General features: G+C 42.1%; 1 protein-coding gene across 1 annotated transcript; it reads right to left on the reverse strand.

Moving 5' to 3' along the window:
• Positions 1 to 606: 606 nt before the first annotated feature.
• On the reverse strand, positions 607 to 19,759 carry LOC118008986. Its single transcript, XM_035002887.1, has 4 exons — positions 19,527 to 19,759; positions 5,090 to 5,202; positions 1,118 to 1,231; positions 607 to 781 (listed from the first exon to the last, which is right to left on the reverse strand). Exons 1-4 carry the CDS (start codon positions 19,737 to 19,739, stop codon positions 607 to 609), a joined length of 615 nt encoding a protein of 204 aa, XP_034858778.1. The 5' UTR covers positions 19,740 to 19,759.
• Between the last annotated feature and the right edge of the window lie 2,046 nt (positions 19,760 to 21,805).

Raw genomic sequence — 21,805 nt, forward strand, 5'->3', positions numbered from 1 at the left:
CATGTGTCAAGGTCATAGGAGAAAATAGAGGAATTCCAGTACCAAACAGAATCAGGAAGGTAAGGTCCAGGTAAGGAGGCACCACAGGGATAATCAGAGGAAGGCCACATCTCAGGAAGTTCGGACTGTGCCTGAGAGCTTGGTTCATAGTGGCAGGACTGTCATAACCATTTCCAAATCTGCTGGCCCTTCTGTAGTTACACTGAGCAGTCATTATAAATAACCCCTGTAGAGGTAGCAGGACCAAAAGATGTTATCTCCTGATAGCAATTTCATATGTAGTAGAGTTGCAAATATACTTGCCCTATCCTCATAAATCCTCCCAAACATGAAGCTTCATTATTTTCTTATTAATTAAGCTCTCTCTTACAAGTTCCCTGCTCCCTTTGCAAGCAGAAAGAGGAAACTAGAAATTTTAGTTCAATCCTGTCATCTCAGGCCAATCCCCAAATCTGAAGAGTCCTTAGATGACTCAATGTCTTTGGGATAAATGTTCAGTCTTTCAGATGTCTTTGCTTCTTCTCTTCACCCAAAATGACACTCAAGGAAGGGAGGAGGTCTTTGGTTCCTCATGGTGTTCCCTGCTGCAAAATGCCTAGACTGGCCTTATTCCTGGACTGGTAACCTTTGAGGAGCAGCCAGCATCAGGAAGGGTGCTAGTGTTTCCTGCAGAAGCCTGTGACTGGGCTGAGCTGAATCAGCCTCTTGCAGCTCCACAATGGCCTGGTGGTTCTCCCTGGCTGACTCGCTTGAGCTCTGATCCATCCTTCCTCTGGTCGCTCTATGTGGCCCAAAAGGGTCACCTTCCTCTTGCCATGACAAATCCCAAGGCAGGCCCCATAGCTCTCATTCAGTTCCCTTCCCTAACCTCCTTGGGCTGCTGGGAGGCACAAGGACATTTCTAGGTCTCCTCCACACCATATAAATTGGTGCAGGATTTGACTGGGGGAAGAGAAGAATCCAGTCACCTTCCAGAGTTCCATACCTACACTGAAACAAACCCCCTCTCCTTAAAGATCTTATCCAACCTCCCCACCCCCCCCACCCCAGTGTCTCTGGAGCCTCTCCTTCTTCTCACATCCCCCCCTACCCCCATAAGGGGTAGATTTTCACTTACTTCCCTTTCCTCTCTTGCTGGGACTTGCCCACAGTCTGCCACTTTCTCCTCCTGCTGCTGGATTCCAGGCTCATGGCTAAGTCTTGCTGGATTCTAGGCTCATGGCTAAGTCTCCTGAGTTCCAGGAGAGAAAAAGATCATCTTACTAATAACATGAGCTAAATGTGAAGCTTTGTCATAAACATGAAGCTCATTACTCTGAGAAGAAAAGATCTCAACCAAATTTTGAGGTGTCCTTGTATAAAGTCAACACAGATGGCATTTGAATTTGTACATAATTGGGATGCATAAGTATATCTATAGCAACAAGGTGTGCAAAACTCGTGATTCCCCAGACTTTGACCACAGGAGAACAGGATGTGACTGTTATGCTAATGAGCTCATTAATATCATGAATACAATTAACAAATGAGGTTGATTATCACTGGCAAGCATTCATTACAAAGAGATGAGATGCTGTGCTCCAACCACACAAGTAACTATTTTGCTGTGTTTGTCTGGAAGCTCTCTTTTCATCTCTGCTCATTTATTACCACTAAATGGATAAATGCCTGAGAATGTGGGCTCAGCTCATTACTTATATATATTACCTTGATTATAATTTGACCTCATGCACATTTCAGTTAGAAGAACCCTACAAAATATCACTTCTATTTATAACACAGCCTCATCTGCCAACTCTACAGAGAAATAACATCCTAATTGGAAAGAATAAAAGGCTACCTTTGCATGTAAACTGCACATTCATTTAGTCATCGATTTTATTTCTTTCTAATTATCAGTGGCTGTGCATCTCCTGGTAGCTTGGATATAGTTGTTTTCCCTCCTGATAACTCCTGAGAAACAGAAACCCTAATAATCAGATCAGTAGATTGGAAAGCTGTGGTTTTAATGTGCAGCTTATTGGAACATCAAAAATTAAGAAATATTCAGGAATCTAACTTTGACTTCCCTAAGACAGTGGTTCGAAGGCCAAAGGCCTATTTTTACATGACACTGTCTGTGTCATAGGATGCGCATCCTCTGTGTGGTTTAAAGTCAAATAATACTCTTGCCAGCACACCTGAAATTAAATATACATCTTGTCGCCGGCAGCTTTTCTCGATACCATCCACAAGAAGTGAAGTCATGGTTCCCAGCTGTGGGTTTTAAACTCTTTGGAGGAAAGGATGAAGCTGATCCCGCTGGGAACCATCCCGCTCACCAGTCCTCAGCACCGATGACGACACCCATAGCCACCTTGTTTTCTCCCCCAGCCCATCCCATCTTGCCTCTTGTTCCCTGAGCCACCCCCTGTATGAGTCTGCTCCGGCTGCCATAACAAAACACCATTGACCAGGTGGTCTAAACAACAGACATTGATTTTCTCCCAATTCTGGAAGCTGGAAGTCCAAGAACAGAGTGCCATCATGGCTGGATTTTAGTGAGAGTTCTCTTCTTAAGTTGTAGATGGTGGCCTTCTCACTGTGTCCTCACCTGGTGGAAAGAGGGCTCTGGTGTCTCCTCCTCTTCTTACAAGGGCACCAGTTCCCACCCTTACCACTTCATTCAACCTGAATCACCTCCTTAAAAGCACTATCTCCAATACAGTCAAATGGGGTATTAGGGCTTCAACATATAAATTGGGGGCTCACAGTTCAGGGCATACTCCCCTGGCCCTGGCACACTGATGTGCTTATTTGACATAACACGCTATCATTTCTCCAAGAAAAGGGTTGAGAAAGATGTGTGGGGAGATTGACTGGTGGTGGCAAGGCTCCTCAAATTCACCAGACTATGTCCTTTGTTGCTATTTGGTCCCTGAAATAGCTTCTCCAGATGTCCTCTTGCAGAGACCAAAGCAGAAATTCCGCGGGGAGGTGGTAAGGGTTGATGGGGTATGGAAGGAGTTGTTGAGCCACAGAGTTGGCTATGATCATCTGAGCAAAGAGTGGCTCTGATTGTGGAAAGCTGGACACGGGGCTGGCCTGCAGAGTGGACTATCATGTGCAGCATAAGAGCTGAGAAGTACTGGACATACCCGTTAAAAATACCTGCCGTGTTGGCCAGCTGGCTGAGACTGAAACTTTATCATTAGAGATGTATTCCACTGAGTTAAGGAGAAGAGGGTCAATGTAGTTGTCAGCTAATAGAAAATGGAAGGAGAAGAAGAGGCCATTTCTTAACAATTTTTCTTAGATTGTAAGAGCCTCAAGGGAAAGAACAACCTTTTGGTCAGCTTTGAATCTCCACTGCACCTACCATGGAGACTTGCACGAAAGTGGGTGCTCGGTAAGTATGCCCTGATTAACTGACTACTGCCCAAACACTGGATTCCTTTCACTTCCGCATGCCAAATGCTGAGCACAAACCATTCTCTTTATGGCCATCAACATCACCGAGTGCATTTTTCACTGCCTAAGCCCAGCTGAAGTATGGATGCCACTCGAGGGCAAGCAATAAAACAGCCCAGTTATGTACTAATATGCACCTCGTCCTAGGCTTCTCCCCACTTTGTGAAGGTGTTAAATAGAATACACACTAGTTTCTGGAAATTATATGGGCCATAGTAAAATCACAACCGATGTGCAATTCACCTTGCAGATACATTTATTCTTTAGCATTCTGATCATTGATTCATTTACTGTATTTTCTGTTGTTGTGATATCAAACAGCTAAATTTCCTGCCTTCTTCGGCTCACAGTATTGGAAGTATTTCTGTTTCAGAATTGCATCTCTTAACTAGAGGAGTTGTCACTAAAAGAATGGACAAGTTACCAGGGTCAGAAAAAGGTCTTGCCCCAGATGCACAGGCTTGGAGTGTCACCTGATGGAGAGATGGGGCAGCAGGGGACAGATGCCAGGCCACAGTCAAGGGGAAGGGGTGCCTGGTGATTTGTACCCCACACAGGCCTGACCAGTGGGCTTTTCTCTAAATACCAATGTATCTGCTTCTTGACCCAACCACAGCGTATCTGGTTGTAAGAAAGAAACAGAATCCCCCTCAAATTAGCTCAAGAAAAAGGATTCTGTTCAAAAGATATATCTCTTGTGGAACTGATGGGAAAGCAAGGCAAAAATAAAAACAAAACTAGAGCTTGTCTGAGATCCTCCACAGCATGAATTACCAGACCTTCACAGCAGCGTCATAGTTAATGTATTTGGACTCTTAATTCCCTTTATCTCTGTGACTTATCCCTTGCTACACAAAATGTGATCCTGAAACTAACAACATTGCATCCCCGGGGAACTTGTTAGAATGCAGAGTCTCGGGCCCCACCCCAGGCCTATTGATTCAAGATCTTTTTTTTTTTTTTTTAAAGATTTTATTTATTTATTTGAGACAGAGAGAATGAGATACAGAGAGCATGAGAGGGAGGAGGGTCAGAGGGAGAAGCAGACTCCCTGCCGAGCAGGGAGCCCGATGCGGGACTCGATCCCAGGACTCCAGGATCATGACCTGAGCCGAAGGCAGTCGCTTAACCAACTGAGCCACCCAGGCGCCCTTGATTCAAGATCTTAACAAAATTTTCAGATGAGGACAGAGAAGGGGGTTGTGGAGGGGTGGGGAGAAAAAGAGAGGGGACAATACAACAGCCTGGCTGCTTGGCAGTGGACTGGCCATCCCTGAAGCAAGAGGCCACCCTGATTGAATTCTGGTGGGAGTGGATAAACCAAAGGCCATGGGCATCAAGAGAAGTGTGGCAGACAAATTGGCTTCACTGCACATTTGAAAGGTGTTTCTCAGTTTTTGAGCCCGAGTCCATTTTGAATGTTTAGCTCCCCAAAGAGCCCATGTGGTGGGCTGATTGTTACCATCTTTACACACATCTCCTGAAATTAGGCATCCTTATTTCTCAGGTGACAAGAAATGTCAAGTGTCATTAGCAGAGTGAATGCTTGGCCCTTTATAAGCACTTTTGTCACACCAGAAAAATGAATTCAATGCACATATAAAACTAAAAAGAAAACAGAGCTCCTTATAATTCTTACCAGTTCAGTGGTCCAGTAATGAGCTCCCAAAACCTCTTTTCTTCTCTACAATCTGAATCCCTCCAAAGCAGTATCTTCACGGATACTTTCATCACGGGTGGTGGTTTCCATACCTGGAGGTACAAAACAGAGCTGTATTTTCTCCTCAGGGTTTAAACCTAACTTGAGGAGGCAAGCCTATAGGTAGCTAATTAATAGACTTTTTTTTACAATCATGTGTACCTGGCATTTTTTTATTAAATTTCCAAGCCAATTAAATATGAGACCAAAAAAATTAACAAGCATTGTGTCCTGTCTTGCAGAGCAGAAAACTGGCTTGGGAGCCGCCCCCCCCCTCGCCCCCCACCAAGCAAGCCCCCGGGTTGGGAGACATGCCAAAAAAGAGAGGAAGGCTGTGGGCACAGGGGTCAGAAGTAGGATAGGCACAATTATTCTCTCTCTCCCTCTCTCTCCTTTCCTCTCTCCCTCATACAAACACCAATCTTTCTGTGCTCTAGTTTTCAGCACACAAAAATGTATTTCTTACCTACTAACTGCCAGAAATACAGAAACCCCTCCCAAATCAGTCTCAAGATTTCTACTCTGGAAATTTACTGGGTCTTGCCAATCAACACACATTCCATGGGTCCTGCTCCCAGGTGCCAGCCGACCTGAACCCTGCCCTGGCTCCTGGGGCTCCTGGCCTGAGGACACTTCCTTATTAAAAGAGCCATTGGCAATTCACCTTTGCTAAGAATATTCAGATGCAACCACAAGATAAAGAGAGATTAGGACCTAACGGAGGCTCTCTCTCCTTGGTGTCATTTTATAAATGCATAAACATAAGGAAACAGAGGGAAAGAGAACCTCAAAGAAAATTTATTAAAGCAGGTGCTGAGAACAGCATCTTCAGGTAGATGCTTTTCAGACCATGTGGGGTTTTTTTTAAAGATTTATTTATTCATTTTAGAGAGAGAGAGCACGAGCAGGGGCAAGGACAGAGGGAGAGGGAGAGAAAGAGAGAGAGGCAGACTCCCTGCTGAGTGTGGAGCCCGATGCGGGGCTCGACCGCAGAACCCCGAAATCGTGACTCAAGTCGAAATCAATAGTCAGATGCTTAACCGACCAAGCCACCTAGGTGCCCCAGACCATGAGGTTCTAATGGGTGTTTCCATCATGTGCCAAGAGGTGGCACCTGATCCCCAATGGGCTAATCATGAAGTCTCATCCCTCAGTCACGGGAACTGGTCCAGGGGCTAGAGATTGAGTTCAACCATGATGCCCAATGATTCAATCAATCATTGCCTATGTAATGAAGCCTCAATAAAGACAGCAAAGCTTGGTCAAAAGTGGCTCTGGAGACCTCTGACTTTGAAGCTGGTATCTGAAATGAGGGCAGTCTTACAGGGAACTGTGCTTTAACCTCAAGTTGAGCTAGCTTCAGGTATGTGGGGAGTAGACAGACAAGTTAGGAAATTACTTCAGTGGTGCAAGCAAGAAATTATGAAGATAGAAATAAAGAGAAGTGGACGGGTTCAAGAGATAAAAAGTACAATTAGTAGGACTTAGTGATGGACATTGTCACTTACAATCCAAAAAATGCAACACTTTAAAAACAATGAGTTACCAGTCTTATTATCAGTAGACAATTTTTAAAATATAAATTATAATGACATATGGTTTTTTAAATCATAATAACCAAATAATACTTTTATGTATCCCTACAGATTAGAGATAAGGAAAAGCAAACAACTCTAATCGAAACACACTATTTCACATTATTTACATCAGTCAGAGACTAATACAAATAACTTCAGGGAAAGTAAGCTATAAACCATACTAGTCATTAACATTATAATTTCATGTCATCTATCATAGGACTTGTCACTATCCCATGGTCCTCAGAAGTGTGCTTAATTGACTGAGTTGAAAATAGTTGTAACTTTCTATTCCCCTTCTTCTATAATTGAGATTTAAATCATTGCCATAGTTACACTTTTCATCGATGAGCTCGCCCAAAGGAAAACACTTTAGGAGAAGTATCATTAAAGAGTGAGCATAAGAGCCACGGTAGAACGCAGAACACACTGCACAATACCACCTACAAATAAAACTTCCAATAGCAGCTCAAGAGTCTGCCTTGTATGGTGAAGTTTCAAAAAACGAGGGCATAAGGTCCTTACTTTATTTTTTTTTTTTTAAAGATTTTATTTCTTTATTCATGAGAGACAGAGAGAGAGAGAGGCAGAGGGAGAAGCAGGCTCCCAAGGAGCAGAGAGCCCGATGTGGGACTTGATCCCAGGACCCTGGGATCATGACCTGAGCCAAAGGCAGACACTTAACCATCTGAGCCACCCAGGCGCCCATAAGGTCCTTACTTTAAACTGCACAGGTCCTTAGACCACCTAACCAGTGACAATCCTGCAAAAATGAAAGAGCCTGCTGAGCATTGGTTGCCTTGGTACTCAGCAGCAACTTGGCATCATGTAGATCAAGCATCTTAACAATGCATTAAGCTTTCATACTCCATCGAGGTGTTCATGCTCTATCCTGGTGGTATGAAATAACCTAACACTGTTTCTATTCCCATCTTAACTAGAAGGACATGAGCCACCAAATCTGACTGAGGTTTATCCAGCATACAGTACAATCCAGACTTTCCAAGGACGGTCCTGGCACCTAAAATATTTGCCCCATTGTCACACTATGTATCTTAATTCGGGGTTCACAACACAGAGCTAGTGGAGTTATGTCTTTGTGATCTGAGCTTCCCTGGCCTACCAGCCTGCAGGTAAAACAAGGGTTGTAAACACAGGATAGTATTTCTTTGCCTCATGCATACCCACAACTTTGGGAATTCACAACTCAAAATCACCCCTAAATTATTCTTGGGAATCTTAAAGTGTCCAGCACACGTATTCCCAAGTAAAATGGACTATACTACAGTAGCTTCCTAATCAGACTCCCCGCATTCTCCCTTGCTCCTCATGTAGCTACCAAAGAAATCTTTTCAAAGTACAATTCTGATGTCATCCCTCTGCTTTATTTCTTTAATAGTTTTAGTTGCTCTTAGGATAAAGACCAAGATCTTGGCCTACAAGGCCCCTGATGGCCAGACCTCATTCTATCTCTGCAGTCAAATCTTGCACCATACTCCTTCTCATCATGTCAGCCCACACCAGTCTCCTTTCAAATTCTCAAATATACCATGCAAACTGCTACCCCAGGGTCTTTGCACATGCTTCCCCATCTGCCTAATATGGTCTCTGCCAATTACCTCCCACTCTTACCCCAAAATTAATTCTTACTCTTCCTGAAGACCTCAATTCTTACTGTTCCTGAAGACCTCAATTCTTGTGTGTGTGTGTGTGTGTGTGCGCATGCTCAGAGAGGCCTCCATTATTCTCCATAACTAGGTCAATTCCCCCGACTATATACTCTCACTTCACCATGCAGCTCTCCTCTAGAGCCCTTACATATACAAATTGTTATTATATTTTCATTTGTCTATATCCCCCAGTGAATTTTAAGCTTGCCATTTTATTTCATCATCTATCATGAAAGCTGATATATAGCTTAATAAATATTTGTTGGATAAATGAGTGTATTGTTTAGGGCAAGACTACACTGCTAAAACAAAAAGATTCAATAATAATTTAAAGATTGAAAAAATAGCTTATTTTTCACCTAAAAATTAGTGGTGAACATTCCATGTCAGTGGGTAGCTCTGCTCCACAGTCATTCAGAGACCCAGGGTGTTGTTTTCATCTGCATACTGCGGTTGAGTTGATGGGTTCTAGCCAGTAGGAAGGAAAAAGAAAGCTTAGAGATGCATACCTAGGTGTCTAAAGTCCCAGAGCTGTAAGTGGCACACATCACTTCTCTTCCACATGGCAACACCTAACTGCAAGGAAAGCTGATAAATGTAGGGTATTTTGGCAGCCATGTGCCCAACTACAATTCTGTTATTATAGAAAAAGAGAAGAACAGAATTTATAGACAGTTAAGGGTCCCTACCACATAGTGAGTGAATGAATAAATGAGTGAATGAGTGGGTGCTTTACAATCTTCCCAGCTTCTACATAGCAAGCACCATGCACCCCTCACTTCTGCTGGATTTCTGCCAACACCATCAAAGTCCACAATGAGATATTCAATGCCCAGCAGCCAGGGTCGGGTGTCTTCTTATGTGGCCAGCGCTGCTATCACCAGGGCTACAGAACCCGTTGAACACAAGCAAGACCAACTGAAGCTTCTCCTCTCCTTTTCCTCACTCTTGTTATTGTGATTCCCCCACCCCCAGAATTCAAGCTTGGCTCTATAGTGGCTAAGCTGGAAGGCAAATCAAGTGATGATACTTAACTGTACTCAAAGCTAATCCAGCCCTCTAACCCTAGACCATTGTGCTGGCACCAAGTTCCTGAGCAAGAGTCCTTCTGTTCAGGTTGAGTTCTTTCTCAGCCGGTTCATTGGTCCTTTGTGCAAAGACTCCTGGGGAAATTACCCCACAGACATTCTCTCCTGACTACTAAGGCATGATTGAACTAAAGGATTTCACAGAGACAGTTCTCAAATGAAGACCTCAACCATACAGGGTAAAGAAAATATCTTCAAATTGATTCACTTATAAAACATTATAAGATGATCTAAACTCACAGAGCTGTCAACAAACCAGAAAAGGGTATATATAGTGTCCCCTTTACTACTACTGCATACCAGACACTCCAAAGCTTAATGGCATAAAACAGCCATTTGATAATGTTCACAGACTTCGTGGGTCAGGGATTTGAACAGAGCACAGCAGGGAAGGCTTGTCTTTGCTCTCTCATAGTTGAGTATTCAACCAGGAGGCATGCTCAACAGCTGAGGGGTGAAATCATCTGGCAGGATTTATACTCACACATTTGGTGATTGATGCTAGTAGTCAGCTGGACTCTCAGCTGGGCTGTTGGTTGGAACACCTACACGTGCCACTTGGGGTAGTCTCTCCACGTGGGCTAATTGAGCTTCTTTATAGTGCCAAGAACAAATGTCCCAATAGAGTAAAGCAGAAATACATGGCATTTTTATGATCTGGCTTAGGAAGCCACATAGCATTATTTCCACCATACTCTATGTGTCAAAGCAGTCAACAAGGTCCACCAGGGTGCCAGAAGAGGGGAAATAGAACCCACCACTTAATGGAGAAGAATGTCACAATTATAATGTAAGAGCATGTGCCATGAGAGAGATCTTCACTGCCGTCTTTGGGAAATAAAACCTGCAACATATGCCTAGTTGCCTCTGATAAAAAGCATTTTTTAAGAAATAAATTAATTAGCAATATTTTTGAGACAGTAAGGATTTCTACATTTTGCTATAATGACTGGAAAGGCAGAGTAATACAGTTAGTGCAGACAAAAATATTTTACTTCTATTTTTTAAGTTTTTATTTATTTATTTGAGAGGGGGAGAAAGAGAGAGAGAACAAGTGGGAGGAGGAGCAGAGGCAGAGGCAGAGGGAGAAGCAGGCTCCCCGCTGAGCAGGGAGCAAGACTGGGGCTCCATCCCAGGACCCTGAGATCATGATCTGAGCCGAACGCAGTCGCTTAACCGACTGAGCCACCCAGGCATCCCAAAAATTATTTCTATTACAATAAAACCAGAGCTAATTGCCTCAAAGTCTTTGAAGATCAACTGGCCAAACAGGGGGATTGTCACATATGTTTACACAGCACGTGTACCATCTACGTGATGAATGACTTAGGAATTAATTTTACACTCTTACGGGCATGACAAACTATAGGGGAAAGAAAAGATAACCTCTGCAGCTTATATGTCTTTTACTGTCTTTATTTCTGTCCCTGAGTAACCCAAATGCCCTGAGGCCTCACCAGCCTGCAAAGTCACAGCAACAACAGTGCCCCATCTTTGCCATTTTATGGTCTCCACTTACATTCACAGGGTTGTGCAACCATGGCCACCTTCCCAGCCTCAAAGTCTCACCCATTCTGAGAATCTCCAAGTATTGTCACGCTCAGAAAGAAGTCTCTTCACTCTCTTCTCCTCCAAATGTTCACCATCAAAGAGTTGCTTGAGAGAGTTGTCTGGACCACCACCAACCCCCAACCCCCAACTGCTAGTGTCCTGCATAAGAACATCACACTTAGGACCACAGTCTCACCTGACACTCTGGCACCACCCTGAGCCCTCAAGCGGCCAAGCTGCACCCTGAGGGCATGGCCTCTTCACCGATGCTGACACACAGACACCAAGGCTCATAACATCCCTCATTGAAGTGACCCCTCCTCTTCTGCTGTCTCCCTCCACTGCTGCCAGAAATAGCTTTACTCTCAGAGTCAGACCAACAGACATAGATGGGAATGCCCGTGTCCACAGCAATCCCAATGCACAGACCCTTATGGAGCCAGAGCAGGGCTGGATTCTCTGCAGAGATGTGAAGAATGGACTATAAGAGAGAAGGTGGGGGAGGGAAATGTGGCAAAAAATATATATACACATACATAGGTTATGGTCATTAAAATGACTCCTACTAACCATAAGGTAGTGGGAATGAGCGGTAGAAACTAGATTTGAGAGAAATTTCTGACTGGAACCAAGAAGATGTGGTTGATTGGAAATTAGGTGGGAGGGAGGAGTCAGGGTGACTCTAGGACATTCAAATTAGGAGGATTCAAGAAGAGCACAAGAGATAAGAAAATCGGTTTGGACACATAAAGCTCAGGTTCCTATAGGACATCCAGGTGGAGATGGTTAGAGGGTGGACTGGACCATGGGCAAGAGGTCTGGGCTGAAGTTACAAGGAGTCAAAAGTTAGTAGAAGCCAGAGCAGGTTCATGCATGAGGGAAGTAAGAAGGAAGGTGTGAAGAGGGGAAGATGAGGATGGGCTGCACAAGGAGGCTGAGGGGAACGGGTTTCCAAGATGAAGCACTTGATGTTAATCCCACACGCCATGTTGTCTTCAGGTATAATTCATTTCTGGGCACATTCCATTCCTCATTAACATTTCTTTTTTCCTTGGATTGTTTTTTTATTATTTCTGTTTTTATTAGGCTGGTACAAACGCCAAGTACTTCTCCCGATAAAGGGCCTCTTTCATCTGTTCTATCACCCAAATGAATTCAAGCACTTATAATTAGCAAGGTTTACATAACAGGTATAATTTCTTGATAATAAAGTCAGGCCATTATCGTTGATTTTTCTTAATGGAAGCATTTTGTTTTTGAAATAAGCAGCAGGCATTAACCAAAGATATCTGGATAGCAATAATATTCAACTCTGATCATAACCTGTTTGCTACTCTCTTGAAACTAATCATAATTCTGGAACAAAATAAAAACATTAGGAGATTAATAAAAGCCATTTTATCAGACAAGGCTCATTCTTCTTTAGTGCTATATTTACCACACAAGGGGAAATTACTTTATTACATGGGTAGCAATGCATTTATGACAAGGCACTAGAAAAATAAATCTGATGCTCATTTTAAAATTCCATTTCTAAGTAGTCATAAGCCATGCAGCCATCAGAAATCTTTTTTTTTTTTAAACTACCACATGCTTTTAAGTGCTTTGTTCTTAAATAAAAGGACTTGGCAGGTGTATGTATTATGGTTTAGACTACTGATATATGGTGTATGTTAAATCATAAATGAAATTCAATGAGGTGGCCATTCCAAATCTAAATAGTTAGGCAAAAGAAAAGGTTCTTTTTAAATTATCCAGTAATTTCACATAGGCAGATAATTCCAAGGAAGGGGGAGAAATGCCACTTTCACATTTAGAAGGTCAGTGGCAAATCACTGGCCTTGTTAACCTAAGTGTCACTGGCTTACCCCACCAGTCAGTTCAGAACTCCAGGGCTCTGCAAAGTATCCGCTCCCCACCCCAACCCCAGCCCAAACGAGTATTTCCAGGAGGACCTGGATGGGGCGGAGATTGCCCATCAAAATCCAATCTCCCATTTCAAGATATAAAATTGTAACTGGGAAGCAGCTGCCCAGCTAGGGAAAACCGTTTCCCTCTCCTTTGGCAGTTAGGTAGTGTTGAAAGATAAACTAGGGCATATTTTTTAAACTTTCAAGTTTATTTGAGCAAAAATGGATTCCAACAGGGCAGCAGGGAAGTCTCTTGAGTCCCTGAATCACCACATGGAGAACCATCCACTGACCCCCGGACTGCTATGTGAACAAATTATAAACTCCCACTACGTCTGAACCATTATACATTTTGGTATATATGTTGCAGCAGGTTATCCTCTCTAAGATACCAGAGGATGACTCATCTGTGTTTATAAACAAGGAAAATCAGCTAGGCAATCAGCTCCTATGTACCAAAGGCTTTTGTTCTTTTCTTTTCTGCTCTACTGGCCCTACCTGAGGCATCCCAGTGTAAGCCAGACAGCACTCCACCTGCTTAGCTTCACCACCCACACAGCCTCGGTCGGGCACACCTGCCTCTTCTGATGGGATCACCAGACGTGGCGGCCACAGCTGCCCCCAGCACTTCCCGTGTATATTCTGGGCACTGCATATGCTCTGGCTCCATACTACCACCCTCCCTGAACCTTGCTACCCCTTTAGCTGGAGCCCTTGAAGTATGGAACTTCTCCAAGCTTTGTGGCGAAGTAGATGAGAGTATCCCTCCCCATTTTGGGAGTAAAGTTATTTGGCTTCAAGCAACTGAAAGAAAGAGAAAACCCAATTAATGGTGGTATAGGCAATAAAAAGCATTTACTTATCTCACTTGACAAGAAGCCTAGAGGTATAGAGTTCTAGATTTGGTCCAGCATTTCCACAATACCATCAAACATCTAATTTCTTTCCATCTAAACTTTGCCATTCTTGGCTGTCAGCTTTTCATTCTTAGGCATGCCACCCCTGATCACAAGATAACTGCCACGGATCCAAGCAGCACCTCACACAACATCAACTGAGCAAAAGGTTGGAGAGTTTTCCTCAGAAGCCCATCTGCAGATTGCTCCTTGCAAAGCATCGAACAGAACTCCTCACATATTGGGTCACGTTGGTTCTGAGGAACACTGGGGAAGGAAAACTCTGTCCAAAGCAATGAGATTGCCATCAATAACTAAAATCAATCATGATTTTAGCCCCCATAGCTGACACACCCCCCAAAAAAAGACTGTTGAAAAAAGGGGGTGGAGGGACACCTCATAACTGGCTGCCAGATTCCAATACCACAGTACTGCCTTCTCCTCACAGAAAATGTAGTCCAAGGCTCCTCTGTCTTTTATGATCCAGACATAAGTCCACGGGGGACTGGCCAGAGACAAGACTAAGTGGCTGGAGCCCCTGGGTGGCTCAGTTGGTTAAGCATCTGACTCTTGATTTGGGCTCAGGTCACGATCTCTGTGCTTAAGATTCTCTCTCTCCCTCTCCCTCTGCCACTGGACTTCCCCTCCCATCTTTCCCCCCTCCCTATCTCTCCCTAAAAAAAAAAAAAAAAGACTAAGTGGCAGACATCTGCCCTCTATATCACACACACACAAACTTGCTATGACTATGGTTTTGGTTTTGATCACGGGTCAACCTTTATCAAGCTTGCCTCTCCCTCTTAATATAAGAGCTCATCTAGTGGTAATCAAAAAGGCTTCCTTGCAGCAATGCCCACCAGCCTGAGAGATGAGCTCACCATACATATGCATATTATATCCCTCAAGCCACAGATTACCAGCCCAATCCTCCCACTTTTCATTCGCCTTGGCAGAGCTGATCTGATCAGACATCAAATCAACAAGCACATGATTTTTCATATAGACAACCCTGGTCAGAATGTATTAGAAAAAAGTCTTATCCTAGAACTACATATTCCAAAAAGAAAATATGGCTGGTGTTCAAGTCACATTAACAACAAACACTAAAAAAAAAAAAAAAAAAAAAAAACACTAATAATGACAACAAATCAATATTAACTGCATTTAATTGTGAGAAAAATAAAAAATTGCCATAGGGAGCACACTACTTGTCAGGAATGGTATGTGTTCATAATTCTAAGAGAAAAATTCATCCACAACTTCAAAGAGTAACTTTTCCAAGGGGAAATGGAAATTAATCAAAGAAAAGGAAATGCAACAGAATTAAATGAATTTTTTTAGGCTCTTGATATTTTCCTTCTCCCTATTTAAATGATTCCCAAAATGATGGGCTCTGGTTGATAAAAGATTCCAGAACAATCTGAGATGAGGCTTTCTGATCGTCTATACTCCATACTTAGGGCAGTTCACAGGCCTTTGTGATAAGACAGGCTGTCCGCTGACACCAGGTTTCTGATAGAATGAAATTATTAAAACACATTATCTGCCAAGGTGGTAACAGGTAAGATGTCTCTGGGGCTTCGGTTTAGGCCGGTGATTTCTAATCTCCATAAATTTATCTGGAACTGACTGTAAACTAGTTAAATGGTTGGCTGGTGACAAAAAGATGAGGAAAATAATGAATGCATATAAAGCAGCTCAAAAGATTTGGAGGGATTTGTATATGCTCTGTAATTAGGTTGGCGCTCAGGAAATTAAAATTCTCATTGGCCTCCTCCTTCCCTGCCTCCCTCGCCCCAAGCCTTCGCTTCTCGTCCCCAATAAAAGAGCTCTGGAAGCAAATGAGAATGGCAGTTTGAGGTCAAAGACACAAAAAGAGAAAGGAATATGGTTGGGGTGGGGGGAGGATGAAAAGAAAAGGTAAGTGGGTGAGGGCTCTCCCCGTTCCCCTCATCGGGCAACGGACTCTCACACAACCAGAAACTGAACCGTCTGGTAGGTTCAAGGACAGAAATAGTTCCAGAGAATTTATTACCTCATATTTCTGTCACTACAGCTTGCACACTGGAGTATCACCATCTGTTTATGTTCTTCCTTTAGACCAGGGGTAGGCAACGCACCTGTCTTTGGGCCAGCCTTAAGAATGATTTTTACTTTTTTTAACAGTTACGTTTTAAACGGTTATTTAAATGCCTACATCATGCTCTCAATTTTGCCTCTTGAAAGAATCTCAAAAAGTCTAAATCTAAAGTGTTTACTCTCCAGCCCTTTAAGGAAAAGTTTCCAATCTTTGCTGTAGATGAGACCTCTGGGGGCACCACTGCTCCTTACATTCGTATCTCTTGGATCAAGGCCTGGTGGTTGAATGGATTAAAGAAAGTCCCCCTTTTTTTTTTAAGATTTTATTTATTTATTTGTTAGAGAGAGAGTGCGCACACACAAGCAGGGGGAGCAGCAGGTAGAGGGAGAGGGAGAAGCAGGCTCACCCCCGAGCAAGAAGCCCAATGTGGGGCCTGATCCCAGGACCCTGGGATCATGACCCGAGCTGAAGGCAGACGCCTAACAGGCTGAGCCACCCAGGCGCCCCAGATTAAAGAAAGTTCTAAGAGAGGATTCTGAAACAAGGTGTAGACATTTTTTTTCATTTGCAGTTGAAAAGCTGAGGCCTCGAGATGTTAATTCCTGGCCCACAGTCCAACAGCTATTTAGTGGCAGAGCTAAAAGTAGAATCCCCGGGGCGCCTGGGTGGCTCAGATGGTTAAGCGTCTGCCTTTGGCTCAGGTCATGATCCCAGGGTCCTGGGATCGAGTCCCGCATCAGGCTTTCTGCTCCTTGGGAGCCTGCTTCTCCCTCTGCCTCTCTCTCTCTCTCTGTCTCTCATGAATAAAGAAATAAAATCTTTAAAAAATAAATAAATAAATAAATAAATAAATAAATAAATAAATAAATAAATAAATAAATAAATAAATAAAAAATAAAAAAAAAAAGTAGAATCCCCACTGCAAGGAGCCACCCGGATGCGATGAGGCCTGCAGAAAGCACTCTACCACCTTTCCAAGGCTTGCTTTCCAGCAAACTGATCACAGCTGCTGAGGGTGGACCTCAGTGAAGAGAGACAAATACATTTAATAGGAAGTTCCGCCCAAAAAACCAATCTTATTCCTAAAGAGAGGGTTAGTTTGAGACTCAACCCCGGGGAAGTGACAAAGCTGACACTGACCCAAACAATTAATCTGTCTACATAGGCCTGTTGGGAAGACACTGAAAAACGTGTTTCCTGTGAGGTTCAAAACTGATCTGTAATGTACTTAATGATAAACTGCAAGAGGACACATTGACAAAATAAAAATAAATTTATTCCACTATGTATGCTCAGAATTACACCAGAGGGAAAATAATTTGTTTGGTAGATTTTATGCCCATTTTTAATGTCTCAAGTGATAAAAGAGTTTCTCTTTCCTGGGGAGGCTACTCCCTAAACTAATACCTTCTGTTGTCATTCATGTTTGCCAAGGCAATATCTCTAGGTCTAATGGGTTTATTCGCCACTCAACACAGATGCTGAGTCAAAACCATTCTTGTAATACCCAAACTATATTATAATTTTTGTTGTATTTTCAAAAGCTTGGGGATATAAAATCTTGATACGTATATTTTTAAAAATACTGATGCTTTCTTTGGAATTTGGGAGCAAGGAGTCAATGAATTGGGTAAAACTTTGACCTGCCATCTGGGCGGTTGTAATTAGCCTAATGCTACTGCATAGGTGAATTGCGGCTTTATGTTATCTAGACAGTGTTAGAGAAAAACCCTTCCTTCCTCTCTCCAGAGTGCTCTTTTGAAAGTCTTGCTGCTCTAGTTAGTTCAATGCTATTTATTTTCACTTGTGTTCATTACTTTAGTCCTCGGGAGTAATGTTCAATGTTTAGCAACAATAAATTTTATTTCCCACGTGTCAGTCTGGTTACAAAGCTGATACAAATCCCTCCGAATCTTTTGTGCCGCCTAGTATGCGTGCATTATTCTCCTCATCTTTTTGTCACCAGCCAACCATTTAACTAGTTTACAGTCAGTTCCAAAGTAGTTTATGTAGATTAGGAACCAAGAGTAGTCCAAAGCCCTCCAGGCATCCCACCTGGCCCTCGCTGCACTGGATGGGGTTCTCTCTCCATCAAATCAACCCCTCCTACACCCACGTTGAGCTGTGGCATTGGCTTTATTTAACTTCCGACTTCAGAGCACAAACTCTGCTCATAACCAATCAACCAACAATTATTTCTACGCACGTAATGCTCTCCTAAGGAGTTGCTCTTGGTAGATAGATAGATAGATAGATAGATAGATAGATAGATAGATAGATAGATAACAACAGATGGCAAAAAGGCAATATTAAACAAGTGATTTTTTTTCAGAGTGATTGATTTAAACTTGGCTAAGGATTCCAGTAAGTCTCGTCATTTCAAAAGTGAGTGCATAAAGGGTAAAAGAAACAAAATGATCTTCAACTAAAATGCCTCCATTTTAATTTATGTAAGGATTGGCCAAAAACAACTTATGCTAAAATACATGTTGACTCTTTAAGCTATATTAGACGTTTTGCAAATATCACTCCAATATAACAAAAGCCCTTTGTCCATACAGGCTAGATTAAAAAGAGGCAATGTCATTTTCTCTAAGGTTAAAGCAATCAGCAAATATTTATTGAGTGCCACTGTTTACTCTGTTTTGTGTTGAGAGCTATAGAGAATGTCATAATCAGCCACAAAGAAGTGATGATTGTAGACCCCTCGATACAAAGATGTCAAGATCAAGGAGAAGGCCATATCCAGAAAACATGAAGGAAAAGAGATGCAAATCAATACATCCTTTTTCTCTGTCCTTTTGTCTACATCCCTTTCCCACATCACCACGGTAGGAAGCTTAAGCTTGATCCATTAAGACATGGGTGCCATTAAAGATTTTAGAGCAGGGACAGAATGAGGCCATAGAAACCAGAGCAACCAACATTTCTTACAAACAAGGCTTCAGAACACTGTTTACAAAGTTCTGCCCAAATTTTTGAAGCTCTAATGAAATAATTCACACATACAAAAAAAACTCTGCCTTCAGGTGACTGCATCTAGACCATGTTCAGCAGGTTCATGCTTTATTTATGCCTTTTTTTATTACATTATTAAGAAAACAACCTCTGAGAAGCACCAAATTTATAAATTGTGTCCTTTCAGAAATTTGTTCATGAGAGATTGAGTCGAAACAAAAAACTTAAGGCTGCCCAACCCAAATGAACTAGACAAGGTAACCAAAACCCTCACCAAGCACAAGCAAAAATTCACCCAAACAGAATTATGTGTTCGGCAGATAAAACCTACAAACAGCACACTAAATTTTCGTACTAAAGCAGTTAGGATCTTCTGGAATGTTATTACATGTGACCATCTAGTCATTGGTTAATATGTCTTTTTTTTTTTTTTACTCTATTATTATTTTACCATATCATCAGGTTAAAAAAATATCTAGGGATCGTGGTTTCCACCATGGATTAGTAATTAATCTGTTCCTCCTGGGGCTGACTTTCCACACCTCTTTTCATACCATAAGCTTCTTTCAAAATATTTTAATCTTTTGGGTAACTGTAAATGAACAATAGCCCAACCTTCATTAGTAAACACATTACAATTCTCTAACCTGGTTTTCCTGCCTCTTCATTAGGGATAGCTCAGGGGCAGCGCCGGGAGGATGTGTACAATCTTTCTTCGGGTTCTCTGCTTTGATGGTGACTAGAAGCAGGCAAACTCCCGTGGCTACTTTGCATGTTAAAGGTACTTCTGGCAGGTGTCTGGTTGAAGATCTAAAATCTCCTCTCCTGTGTAAGCAAGGGCAAACTCTCTTCAGTGACATGAATTGACAATAAGAAGCATATTTAACAAACTTCAATAACACTTTGTACCTCTTTTTTTAAGCCACAGAACCTACATTAGAGAAAGTTTGGACCTAGTGTTTTCTATTGTGTCACTCTGCCCTACGTCCCCTAGTCACCAACAGCATAAAGCCTTTTAAGATGTCTCTGCTTCTTCATTCAAGCAAACCAGGGCAGAAATCTCCAAGTCTGGCTTTTTAATTATTTTTTAAATATTTTTCAATTTCTGAATTTGCTTGCATATCACTCACTTATTTTCTATACAGAACAGAAGTGCTTGAATTATGCATAAAACCTTTTAAAAGGCATTTTTCAGATAAGGCACTTTGTATTATTAAGCATTATAAAATTATTATTGCACATCCCTTTTATTATGTAGCTCATTTTAAATGGGCCAGAATATTTTAATCATCCAAGAAAAGCCATAGTTTATAGCTTAAAATTGAAAATATATCTGCACATTTTTTCCATAAAATATGCATGCATGATTTTCAGCTCCATTTAACTAATGTGTTTTGGAAATATGTTACAATAGTAAATGCAACAAATCTCAGTCAAGGAAAAAAGTAACATAAAAAGTTTGATTAATAGCAACACTTTTTTTTTCATTTTACAGAAGTCTGTATTTTGAAATATGAATCATTTTACATAGATAACCTCTGTATTTCCATGCCGTTTATCTAAACTGAAGTATATTACAACTCTGGGTGCAGAATTGCAAATTATATCAAAGAAACAACTGTCAAAACAACATAAATTACCCAGAATGCATTTACAAAGAAAAAATTGCCACTGTTAAAGAATTAAAGAGTACTCCAAAAAATCAGATAACGCCCACAGCGTGGATGTATGCAAGTTCAGAAATGTAATATATTTGCAATCATATTATTGAAAATTATTTCTTAATTGAACTAATAATGTGAAAATGAAAGTTGTTAGATCATTTGGATTGATGATCTTCATAATCAGCTACTGGTAAGCATATCAAACATGCATGGCCCTGTATGTCAGTCATTTCCTTGATGGTATCACTTTTCTCAGATGTAACTTCACAGTAAAACTCAGCCAGTCTTTAAAATGTGTACTAAAAATTGTGGATGAAAGCACATTTCTGTAAGGTGAAATTGGTTTGTGGTTTCTACTATAAGAAAGAGAATTACTGTGCAGGGTATAGGAAGTCTAATTGTATGGTTTGCACCGTTGGGTAGTAGCTAGAGTTTTCAGCTCAACCATACACGTCATGAATGACAATACATTGAATTTACATAGCAATTTCCTCAGTGGAATTCCAAGAACTACATAATCTCATTTAGGCTCATAACATCTCTTCTAGAGCCAAAAAGTCGGAAATGTCTCCATTTTAAACAATGGAAAAGGGGACGCTTATAGAAATTGGACAACACTTTGCACCGAATAGATTAGAAAGTACTTTCTAATGGCAGAACTTCCAACAATTCCCTTAGAGGGATTCTAAGTGCACAGCCCCTCTGACCATGTGTGTGTGACCATATTCAGGCACCACCCTTTCCCAGGGGCCAGCATCACACCACCATTGTTAGACAGAGAAGTCTCTATATTAGGAAACGCAGACCTTGGCATTTCAACACCTTCCCTCCTGGCCCACCACCTACTACTACCACCACCCAAGCTGATACCCATGGCACGTGACTCTGTCCCAGGACCATGGGACTTGGAACACAGCCCTTGCTTCAGCCCCAGTGGCTCAGGTCTTCCTAGACTTTGGCATATACAAACTGGATCTTCTCTGCTTATTCCTAAGGATTAGCATATGTTACAATAGGATTCTCCTTCTCAACTCTGACTTCTGTGCCTCAGTTCTCCTCCCTGGCTTCACCTTCAGAGTCAGGGCTGCTGGTCATCTTTGAACCCTGCCTGAGGCCTGACACTCGCATACATTACTGTAAGACAGGCCCCAGCCAGCCTGTCAACAGGCTGGATCCCTGTGGCCTCAGCACCCACTCTAGGGCGAGCCACTCCTATAGCAATGGACTCTAGGGTACTTCGATGTAACTCTCATGGCCTGAAC

This window comes from Mirounga leonina, unplaced genomic scaffold (assembly GCF_011800145.1).
Source record: "Mirounga leonina isolate KUSES-001 unplaced genomic scaffold, KU_Mleo_1.0 Mir_126, whole genome shotgun sequence".
In the NCBI taxonomy this organism is placed as follows: domain Eukaryota; kingdom Metazoa; phylum Chordata; class Mammalia; order Carnivora; family Phocidae; genus Mirounga; species Mirounga leonina.